General features: G+C 42.4%; 1 protein-coding gene across 2 annotated transcripts in view; it reads right to left on the reverse strand.

The window, feature by feature from the left end:
- LOC110525648 (bone morphogenetic protein 1) overlaps window positions 1–5,868 on the reverse strand; it is a 53,612-nt gene extending 47,744 nt beyond the window's left edge. The window contains exon 1 of one of the 2 annotated variants that reach the window (XM_021605968.3): window positions 5,476–5,868. In XM_021605968.3, the coding sequence (XP_021461643.1) occupies window positions 5,476–5,620 (145 nt within the window). In that variant the 5' untranslated portion in view covers window positions 5,621–5,868. The remainder of the gene's footprint in view (window positions 1–5,475) is intronic. The other variant, XM_090237447.1, reaches the window with a different exon arrangement.
- Window positions 5,869–11,356: the final 5,488 nt, after the last annotated feature.

The raw sequence follows: 11,356 nt of genomic DNA on the forward strand, positions 1-11,356 counted from the left end.
ACAGAGGAGGAGAAGTAGGAGGAGGAGGACTGAACTAACAGGGACATGAAGGACTTTACACATACCCTTCATCTGCATGATGCTGTCAAGCGAGAATGAGACAGACACAAGCGCCAAACAATTTAAGTACCAGGAGACATGTCTCTTGTCTGTACCCTAAATGCCTTCAGCAGATGGGGAAAATAATCTCTAGAAATTCACCAGACACTTTGGGAGACAGTGAATTCACAGCACATTGTTTATTACGATGACAACTGAGATATGCTCTTCCACACAAAATATATATGCCTATTCTGTTCTGAATGTTGTCATATTTGTAGAAGTAAACTAGCCAGAGGATGGTGTAATCAGATCTTGATGTAATCAGAATATATTGATTGGATTTAATTAGGCTACACATCTTGCCTGGGTTATAAATGAAGGACCCCTACAACCATAGCCAAAGTTTGGGGGGTGGGGGTAGTGCAGCTCAGCTAAACCTAGGGTATGGCAAAGCGGGGTGTGTTGAAATACACCCGCCAGTTGAAGCTCATTTACTGTACTTATACACAATTTTAAAACAATATAATGCTATTTGGAGAACAGCAACAACAACAACAAAAAATGTCCCCGACATTATCACGTCAATATTAGGTTTAAATGTCTGTGTACAATGCACTACTCAACCTCATACATATGCTCCACAGACTGGGGAACAGCGCAACATGAAAAAATAGATGCATAATACACGCTATCAAGGCCGACATTGACACTATGCCAGAAAAATCCTGCAAATGCATTGAAATAAAAGGCATACATAAAAGGAATTACTTAGGCCTACAATCGACAAGGACAAAGACAAACAACTCGACCAGGGAATTACGAAAAACCTACACATTAAGGCAGTGTTCGTGATTCAGCACCGCTGAATGGACAGTGCCTCGGTACAGGTAGGCATAGTGGAGCTCCGTGGGGTGTGGCTGAATGAACAGCGTCTCTGTCTATTAGCCAGGTAGAATTAGGCTATTCAGTTTGTGGGCAGTTAGACATTTCCTGGGCAGAGTTGAGCAGCCTACAATGCTTATATGAAAATCATAACTGGCACGCAGATCTTTAGAAATTGTAGGATCAATTGTAAATTGTCACTCATATGAAAAAGATTGCAGACCCCCTGCTATATGAAGTCACCCTTGCTTGCACACGCTTTTTCAGTTCTGACAACACATTTTCTATAGGATTGAGGTCAGGGCTTTTTGATGGCCACTCCAATACCGTGACTGTGTTGTCCTTAAGCCATTTTGCCACAACTTTGGAAGTATGCTTGGGGTCACTGTCCATTTGGAAGACCCATTTGCAACCAAGCATAAACTTCCTGACTGATGTCTTGAGATGTTGCTTTCCACATAATTTTCCATCCTCATGATGCCATCTATTTTGTGAAGTGCCCCCAGTCCCTCCCTCCTGCAGCAAAGCAGACATGATGCTGCCACCCCTGTGCTTCACGGTAGGGATGGTGTTCTTTGGCTTGCAAGTCTCCCCTTTTTTACTTCTTAACATAATGATGTTAATTATGGCCAAGCAGTTCTATTTTTATTTCATCAGACCAGAGGACATTTCTCCAAAAAGTACGATCTTTGTCCCCATGTGCAGTTGCAAACCGTAGTCTGGCTTTTTTATGGCTGTTTTGGAGCAGTGGCTTCTTCCTTGCTGAGCGGCCTTTCAGGTTATGTCGTTATAGGACTCGTTTTACTGTGGATATAGATACTTTTGTACCTGTACCTTTTTTACATCATTTTCTGGAATTTTCCAAGCTGTTTAAAGGCACAGTCAACTTAGTGTATGTACACTTCTTACCCACTGGAATTGTGATACAGTGATTTATAAGTGAAATAATGTCTGTAAACAACTGTTGGAAAAAATACTTCGGACATCTACTTTGTGCATGACACAACAAACTTGCAAAAACTATAGTAGGTTAATAAGAAATTTGTGGAGTGGTTGAAAAAAAGTTTTAATGACTCCAACCTAAGTGTATGTAAACTTCCCACTTCAACTGTAGGTACTGCCAGCTATAGCGATAAGTAAAAAAAAGTTAGCCCAACTAGGTAATAATTTGCATGATCTCAATTATCATTCTGTCACTGCATGACAATGCACATTGTTATAGCCTGCAATTGTTATTGTCTTCGATAGGCCTACCTACATGAAACCAAAATTGCACTAGCCTGCTGGGTGAAAAAATGAAAATAATAAATTAGGCTTACAGCTATCACAACCTATATTTTAATAGCAATAAAACAGCTTTTGGTTTCAAAAAAGGAGGACTCCCCTCCTCCCAATTAAAATGAACCTCTAGCTATCAGATTACAACAAGGCTTACAAGACCAAGTTCAAATGCCAACATCAAATTCAAAGCAATCAGTGTAACCGATGTGAAATGGCTAGCTAGTTAGCAGTGGTGCGCGCTAATAGCGTATCAATCGGCGACGTCAGTCGCTTTGAAACCTTGAAGTAGTGGTTCCACTTGCTCTGCAAGGGCCGCGGCTTTTGTGGAGCGATGGGTAACGATGCTTTGTGGGTGTCAGTTGTTGATGTGTGCAGAGGGTCCCTGGTTCGAGCCCGGGTCAGGGCTAGGGGACGGACTAAAGTTATACTGTTACATTGATGCTGTTGACCCGGATCACTGGTTGCTGCGGAAAAGGAGGAAGTCAAATGAGGGGTGAGTGTAACCGATGTGAAATGGCTAGCTAGTTAGCGGTGGTGCGCGCTAATAGTGTTTCAAATCGGTGACGTCACTTGCTCTGAGACCTTGAAGTAGTGGTTCCCCAAGGGCCATGGCTTTTGTGGAGCGACGGGTAACGATGCTTCGTGGGTGTCAGTTGTCTGCGTGCAGAGGGTCCCTGGTTCGCACCCAGGTAGGGGCGAGGGGACGGACTAAAGTTATACTGTTACATCAGCACACTGTCTAAACAGCTTATCGGCAAAGGAAATGGCACTGTCTCTGCCCTCTGCTTTCTAAAAGTGACAGAAAAAGGCGCACAGGCTGCTCTCCAATGCTCTGCATGGTCCTAAAGCCAGCCTTTACAGGTAAACAGCCATTGCAATTTTAAATCAGGATTGGAATGATTTTAGTCTACGTTTCTTGTTGTTGCCTCTGCTGGAGGGGGGTGCTGAGATTTTCCGGCACGCTAGAGACGGCTATATCGAATCGCTAATGCAGAACTGGTTAAGGCACAGTGTATAATATTGTTTTCTTTTTATTCTGGTTTTCAGGGGGTGCTGCAGCACCCTCAGCACCCCTACTTCCCGCGGCTATGCCTACAACCTAGGCTATGGGAGAATATCCATATGATAAGAGAAATACCACGTAAACAAACAACAGCCAAGATATATACACAGTACCAGTCAAAGGTTTGGACACACCTACTCATTCAAGAGTTTTTCTTGATTTTTACTATTTTCTACATTGTAGAATAGAAGAAGACTTCCCAACTATGAAATAAAACATATGGAGTCATGTAGTGACCAAAAAAAAGTGTTACATCAAAACATTGCATTTTATACATTCTTCAAAGTAGCCACCCTTTGAACTTGACAGCTTTGCAAACTCTTGGCATTCTCTCAACCAGCTTCACCTGGAATGCATTTCCAACAGTCTTGAAGGAGCTCCCACATATGGTGAGCACTTGTTGGCTGCTTTTTAAAATAATATATACAGTTGAATTCGGAAGTTTGCATAGACTTAGGTTGGAGTCATTAAAACTTGTTTTTCAACCACTCCACATATTTCTTGTAAGCAAACTATAGTTTTGGTAAGTCGGTTAGGACATCTACTTTGTGCATGACACAAGGAATTTTTCCAACAATTGTTTACAGGCAGATTATTTCACTGTATCACAATTCCAGTGGGTCAGAGGTTTACATACACTAAGTTGACTGTGCCTATAAAAAGCTTGGGAAATTCCAGAAAATTATATCATGGCTTTAGAAGCTTCTGATTGGCTAATTGACATCATTTGAGTCAATTGGAGGTGTACCTGTGGATGTATTTCAAGGTCTACCTTCAAACTCAGTGCCTCTTTGCTTGACATCATGGGAAAATCAAAAGAAATCAGCCAAGACCTCAGGAAAAAAAATTGTAGACCTCCACAAGTCTGGTTCATCCTTGGGAGAAATTTCCCTGCTAGAGCTGCCTCGGTCAACTGTAAGTACTGTTATTGTGAAGTGGAAACGTCTAGGAGCAACAAAGGCTCAGCCACGAAGTGGTTGGCTACACAAGCTCACGGAACGGGACCGCCGAGTGCTGAAACGCAAAAACATCCTCTGTCCTCGGTTGCAACACAAACGACTGAGTTCCAAACGGTCTATGGAAGCAACGTCACCACAAGAACTGCTCATCGGGAGCTTCATGAAATGGGTTTCCATGGCCGAGCAGGTTCACACAAGCCAAAGATCATTATGTGCAATGCCAAGCGTCAGCTGTAAAGCTGGCAGCCATTAGATTCATGAGCAGTGGAAACGCGTTCTCTGGAGTGATGAATCACACTTCAGCATCTGAAGAACGCTACCTACCTTAATGCATAGTGCCAATTGTAAAGTTTGGTGGTGGAGGAGGAATAATGGTGTGGGCCTGTTTTTCATTCTAGTGTCCACATATTTTTGGTCATGTAGTGTATATTTAGAAGATCACATAGGCTCCCAATTAATGTAAACAGAATTGGGATTTAGAGTGGTCAGAACTGGAGATCATACATGAGGATAAAATAGACCAGGTGTGGACTACATTACAGCACCCCCTCCAGCTGCTTGTTTTCAGTGGTCACATGAACAGCCGGTGAAGTATTAAATGCACGTCATTTTGCGCAATGACAAAACCAAGTGGGTAACACTGGAGCCTCATAACATACTAAAATGCAGCGTTTTTCTTCACGATCAAGGCCTATTTAATAATAAGTGAACGTAAGATCGGTAGAAAGGATTATAATAGTTTCAACTGACAGTTCAATAGGTAGTTATTTTGTGCTCTCCAATGGATCTTTATTCTTCCAAGTTAGGCTAAAAATGCCATATTTTTTTTAACTACACAGAAAGATCATACATCAAAAATACTTTCTATAAAGACATGACACAACTTTTAAACTAATAACATGTTTGCATTATGTTCCAGTTAAAATTCAAAACTTTTTTTTCTTTCATGCCTTTAACATTATACCCTGAGAAATGACATTGTCCTTATTTTATTTCAACGAGTGCCAGCTTTCCACCACTAGCTATGTCAACAGTAGGTTATGTTCAACGCGTGAATCAGCTAAACTATGACAATAGGTCAAAAATAAAAAAAATATAAAATATCCTTATACCTTTTAAAACTCGATTCACCGCTGTCATTTCCAAATGCATTTCCTTCACTGACCACAAGCTTCCAGACACACAAAAGCATTTCGTGGCATGTTTGAGGTCCACATAAACGAGGTAAATAGCGTTCCAAAATCTTACCAGCTTTACAGGGATCCTTATAGTCGATAACATCTGAAGTGGCAGTAGGCTCCACATAGTAGCTTGTGTCTATTGCTTCTAAATCGATCGCAGATATCATGCAAAGGCAGGGTAGAAGAAACAAACATCTCGTTGTGAGATCCATGATTCGTGAGTGGGGGGTAGGTTACAGCGAAAGACGAAAAATAAGAGATAAAGAAAAAGGGACAGAAGGAGAGAGAGAAAATGGGAGGTTTTGGGGAAATTAGATCTCTCCAGAGGGCGGGTTTAAAATCAGAGCTCAGCCTCTCCACAAAGTCTTGATTATGGGGCAGTGATTCGCTCCCTAGTCGTGCTCCGGGCTAGTGCATTTGCCTGCAAACTTCGGTGATCGTGGCACATCAGATTCACGTTGGGATCTATGGAGAGGAGCCACAGCGATGGGGCCCCGTACCTACTCGTCTGCAAAATAGTTATTTATCTTAGTCTTTAATGAATTATAATCCCCAAATGTAACAAACATGATTGAATTGTGTAAACACATTTCATTTCAACAGCACAAGATCGGAATGTGCATGGTCAATACTGGAAAATTAAGAGCAACCAGTCTTATGTTTTTGTGTCCCATGTGTTCCTGTGCATATGAGAAATAAACTTGACTTGATGTGTAATTTGAAAGTAAGTAAATCGAAAACCTATCATTACAAAGTTACAAATAACATTTTGTGTTTCATCATCCCAAATGATCACACCCCTCTGCTCCCATAGTAGATATAAAGAAAGGCCAATTTATTTTTTATTTTATTTTACCTTTATTTAACCAGGCAAGTCAGTTAAGAACAAATTCTTATTTTCAATGACGGCCTGGGAACAGTGGGTTAACTGCCTGTTCAGGGGCAGAACGACAGCTCGGGGGTTTGAACTCGCAACCTTCCGGTTACTAGTCCAACGCTCTAACCACTAGGCTACCCTGCCGCCCCTGGAGAGGGATTGACACACACGCACGCTTGCACACACACACTTTTATTCCTGGCTGGCATTGTCATCACTATTCTACTCAGGTGATTTATAAGTCACACAGTTCATCATGTATTTTGTCTGGTTGTAAAGAAACATTAAGCTGTTTATCAGACAGGCTTCCCCCTACTCCAGACACAAGGAAAAACCCCTCCATAGATGTGACTAAGATACCACAACACTTATTATCAATCTATAAATCAGATATCAAACTAACTATGCAATTAGAGACAAAAGGAAATATTAATTTAGTAAAATAAAAAGGGAGCTATAACTCATACTGTGTATCATTAAGAACCAGAGTTAAAACAGTAATGGTTTTTACTGAGTTGAGCGCCACCTGTTGCCAACACATGGAATTATCATATTTTACTTGCAAAGAAAAACACAATTTATTTGTAATCTAAAAGTAAACACGAAGGATGACAAAGATTGATTCTTTCATTATTAACTGAATACAAATGACTCGACAGCAAACATGTAAAAGAACATAGGCCATTCCTATCTGTTCCTCTGATCATGACACTGCATAAAATGATCAATTGTGCAAACTCAATGTAGACAATTCAAAGTTTGCAAAAACATGTAGCTCAGTCTGCAAAGACAGTTGAGTTAGCGTTTTATTTGTCATTGCTGAGTTAGCATTTGATTTGTCAGGTGTCTCATCCCAGTGATTTAGGAGTGAACAGGATAGAGCTGTGTTGACTAAATACAAGTGGCATTTTGACACAAAGATCCTGATCAAATGTGGCCTGAATCATTTCTCAGTAATTGGGGGTCTCACTCAGTAAGCGTGGGAAGCAACCAAGCAAATGTCAGTTTTGGAGATGTAAAATACACTACATGGCCAAAAGTATGTGGAAACCCCTTTCAAATGAGTGGATTCGGCTATTTTAGCCACACCCGTTGCTGACAGGTGTTTAAAATCGAGCACACAGACATGCAATCTCCATAGACAATCATTGGCAGTAGAATGGCCCTTACTGAAGAGCTCAGTGACTTTCAACGTGGCATCAGGATGTCCTGATAGAGCTTCCCCGGTCAACTGTAAGTGATTTTATTGCGAAGTGGAAATGTCTAGAAGCAACAACGGCTCAGACGCGAAGTGGTAGGCCGCACAAGCTCATAGAACTGGACCGCCGAGTGCTGAAGAGCATACAAATCGTCTGTCCTCGGTTGCAACACTCACTAAAAAATCTAATCAAATGTTAATTGATCACATACACATTTAGAAGATGTTATTGTGGGTGTAGCGAAATGCTTGTGTTCCTAGCTCCAACAGTGCAGTAGTATCTAACAATTCAAAACAATACACAAATCTAAAACCGAGTTCCAAACTGCCTCTGGAAGCAACGTCAGCACAATAACTGTTCATCAGGAGCTTCATGAAATGGGTTTCTATGACCAAGCAGCTGCACACAAGCCTAAGATCACCATGCACAATGCTAAGTATTGGCTGGAGTGGTGTAAAGCGCACCGCCATTGGACTCAGGAGCAGTGAAAACATGTTCTCTGGAGTAATGAATCATACTTCACCATCTGGCAGTCCGACGGACAAATCTGGGTATCATCATCACTGATGCCAGGAGAATGCTACCTGCCCAAATGCATAGTGACAACTGTAAAGTTTGGTGGAGGAATAATGGTCAGGGGCTGTTTTTCATGGTTCGGGCTAGGCCCCTTAGTTCCAGTGAAGGGAAATCTTAATGATACAGCATACAATGACATTCTAGAAGATTCTGTGCTTCCGACTTTGTGGCAAAAGTTTGGGGAAGGCCCTCTCCTGTTTCAGCATTACAATGCCCCTGTGCACAAAGTGAGGTCCATAAAGAAATGGTTGGTCGAGATCGGTGTGGAAGAACTTGACTGGTCTGCACAGAGCCCTGATCTCAACCCCATTGAACACCTTTGGGATGAATTGGAATGTCGACTGCGAGCCAGGCCTAATTGCCAAACATCAGTGCACAACCTCACTAATGCTCTTGTGGCTGAATGGAAACAAGTTCCCCCAGCAATGTTCTGACATCTAGTGGAAAGCCTTCCCAGAAGAGTGGAGGCTGTTATAGCAGCAAAGTGGGGACCAACTCCATATTAATGCCCATGATTTTGGAATGAGATGTTCGACGAGCAGGTGTCTACATACAAAGCTTAATGTAGAAAGTGTGTTTGAGACAAACGCTTGCAGCCCACATTATAGATCACTCATGTGGCATTGTGGTAGGAGTGAAACATGGATTGCCTGAAGGAATACATATGACCATGAACTGTGGGGAAGTTAGTCCAACAGCAGTTTCTGGCTATCTTCAGGACTGGCTTACTTATCCCCTGTTTATCACAGACAAAGCTGGGCTTATATAAGAGCTAAAACATACTATCTCCTCTATATTGTCTGACTGTTACCCATGTGTGTAATGAAGACACAGTGCAGAAGAATAACGTATGAAGATAATGATGTGCTTGTTCAATGCTTCACTACTAGCCAATGATTAGCTATTCAAACTTACATGAAAAGCTCAAAATGATGATGAACCTCTGTGATAACAATCACGTCCTCTCACCTCGCTCTTGTTCCATTTAAAAGTAAAATGTTTGTGATCTGTAAATACACATTTACAACACGGGAGTAGTCCACCTATTAATAAAATGCGAACAATGTCCCACACATATTTTTGAAACATCTTGCCAGGCCAAAAAGCTTTATATAATTCCTCCCATGAGAGAGGTCAAATTATAAATGAATTGACCCAACTGGAGCCAAACAAAGTTACTGAACAAAGCATATAGAAAACAATTGTTAGGGCTTTCCTTTTCAACGATGCTGAGGATTACAAAATGTGACAAAATACCTTCAATAATGTAAGCCCTCAACTCTCAACATATGGCAGTTGGGTTGATGGAGAGTGGCTGTAGCAGAATGGAGACTCATCCACTACACAGCTAGTCATCTCAAACCATGGGGAATGAATCCTTTACGTAATGCAGTGTTCCTCTGCTGCATTGGGGTGGGAGTAGACGTAAGGGCAGGGGGTACATAAACTAACTCATATCTACATATCTGAATAGTCAGATCATAGCCCCGTTCAGGATGATGGCATCACATTTGGCATCTGGCATGATTCAGTCATCACGATCATCATTAGGTCATCACTGAAAAAGAGGATATACAGTGTACAAAACATTAAGAACACCTGCTCTTTTCGTGACCGACTAACCAAGTGGATCCAGGTGAAAATGATGATCCTTCTATGATGTCACTTGTTAAATCCACTTCCATCTGTGTATGAAGGGGAGGAGACACGTTAAAGAAGGATTTTTAAGCCTTGAGACATGGATTGTGTATGTGCCATTCACAGGGTGATGGGCAAGACAAAATATTTAAGTGCCTTTGAACAGTAGTAGGTACCATGGTAGTAGGTACCAGCTGCACCGTTTTGAGTGTGTCAAGAATCAAATCAAAGTTTATTTGTCACGTGCACCTGAATACAACAGGTGTAGTAGACCTTACAGTGAAATGCTTACTTACAGGCTCTAACCAATGGCTGCGAAAAAAAAAGGTTTGTGTAGGTAAGTAAAGAAATAAAACATTTGAAAAAAGGGTAGCAAGGCTATATACAGACACCTGTTAGTCAAGCTTATTGAGGAAGTATGTACATGTATGTATAGTTAAAGTGACTATGCATATATGATGAACAGAGATTAGCATAAGTGTAAAAAGAGGGGTTGGCGGGTGGTGGGACCCAATGCAGATAGCCCGAACAGCCAATGTGCGGGAGCACTGGCTGGTCAGGCCAATTTATATAGTATGAACATAAATGTATAGTTAAAGTGACTATGCATATAAGATAAACAGAGAGTAGCAGCAGCATGGTAAAATAGGGGTGGGACGTCGACTGCGAGCCAGGAGGCACACAATGCAAATAGTCCGGGTAACCATTTGGTTACCTGTTCAAGAGACCTATGGCTTGGGGGTAAAAACTGTCGAGAAGCCTTTTTGTCTTAGACTTGGCACTCCGGTACCGCTTGCCATGTGGTAGTAGAGAGAACAGTCTATGACTGGGGTGGCTGGGGTCTTTGACAATTTTTAGGGCCTTCCTCTGACACCGCCAGTGTAGAGGTCCTGGATGGCAGGCAGCTTAGCCCCAGTGATGTACTGGGCCGTACGCACTACCCTCTGAAGTGCCTTGCGGTCGGAGGTCGAGCAATTGCCGTACAAGGCAGTGTGATACAACCGGTCAGGATGCTCTCGATGTTGCAGCTATAGAACCTTTTGAGGATCTTAGGACCCATGCCAAATCTTTTTAGTTTCCTGAGGGGGAATAGGCTTTGTCGTGCCCTCTTCACGGCTGTCTTGGTGTGTTTGGACCAATCTAGTTTGTTGTTGATGTGGACACCAAGGAATTTGAAGCTCTCACACTGCTCCACTACAGCCCCGTCGATGAGAATGGGGACGTGCTCGGTGCTCCTTTTCCTGTAGTCCACAATCATCTCCTTAGTCTTGGTTACGTTGAGGGATAGGTTGTTATTCTGGCACCACCCTATCAGGTCTCTGACCTCCTCCCTAGAGGCTGTCTCGTTGTTGTCGGTGATCAGGCTGTTGTGTAGTCAGCAAACTTAATGATGGTGTTGGAGTCGTGCCTGGCCATGCAGTCATGGGTGAACAGAGTACAGGAGGGCATTGAGCACGAACCCCTGGGGAGCTCCAGTGTTGAGGATCAGCATGGCAGATGTGTTGCTACCTACCCTCACCACCTGGGGGTGGCCTGTCAGGAAGTCCAGGATCCAGTTACAAAGGGAGGTGTTTTGTCCCAGGTTCTTTAGCTTGGTGATGAGCTTTGAGGGTACTATGGTGTTGAACGCTGAGCTGTAGTCAATGAACAGCATTCTC

This window comes from Oncorhynchus mykiss, chromosome 6, assembly GCF_057628025.1.
Source record: "Oncorhynchus mykiss isolate SJ-2025 chromosome 6, ASM5762802v1, whole genome shotgun sequence".
Lineage (NCBI taxonomy): Eukaryota > Metazoa > Chordata > Actinopteri > Salmoniformes > Salmonidae > Oncorhynchus > Oncorhynchus mykiss.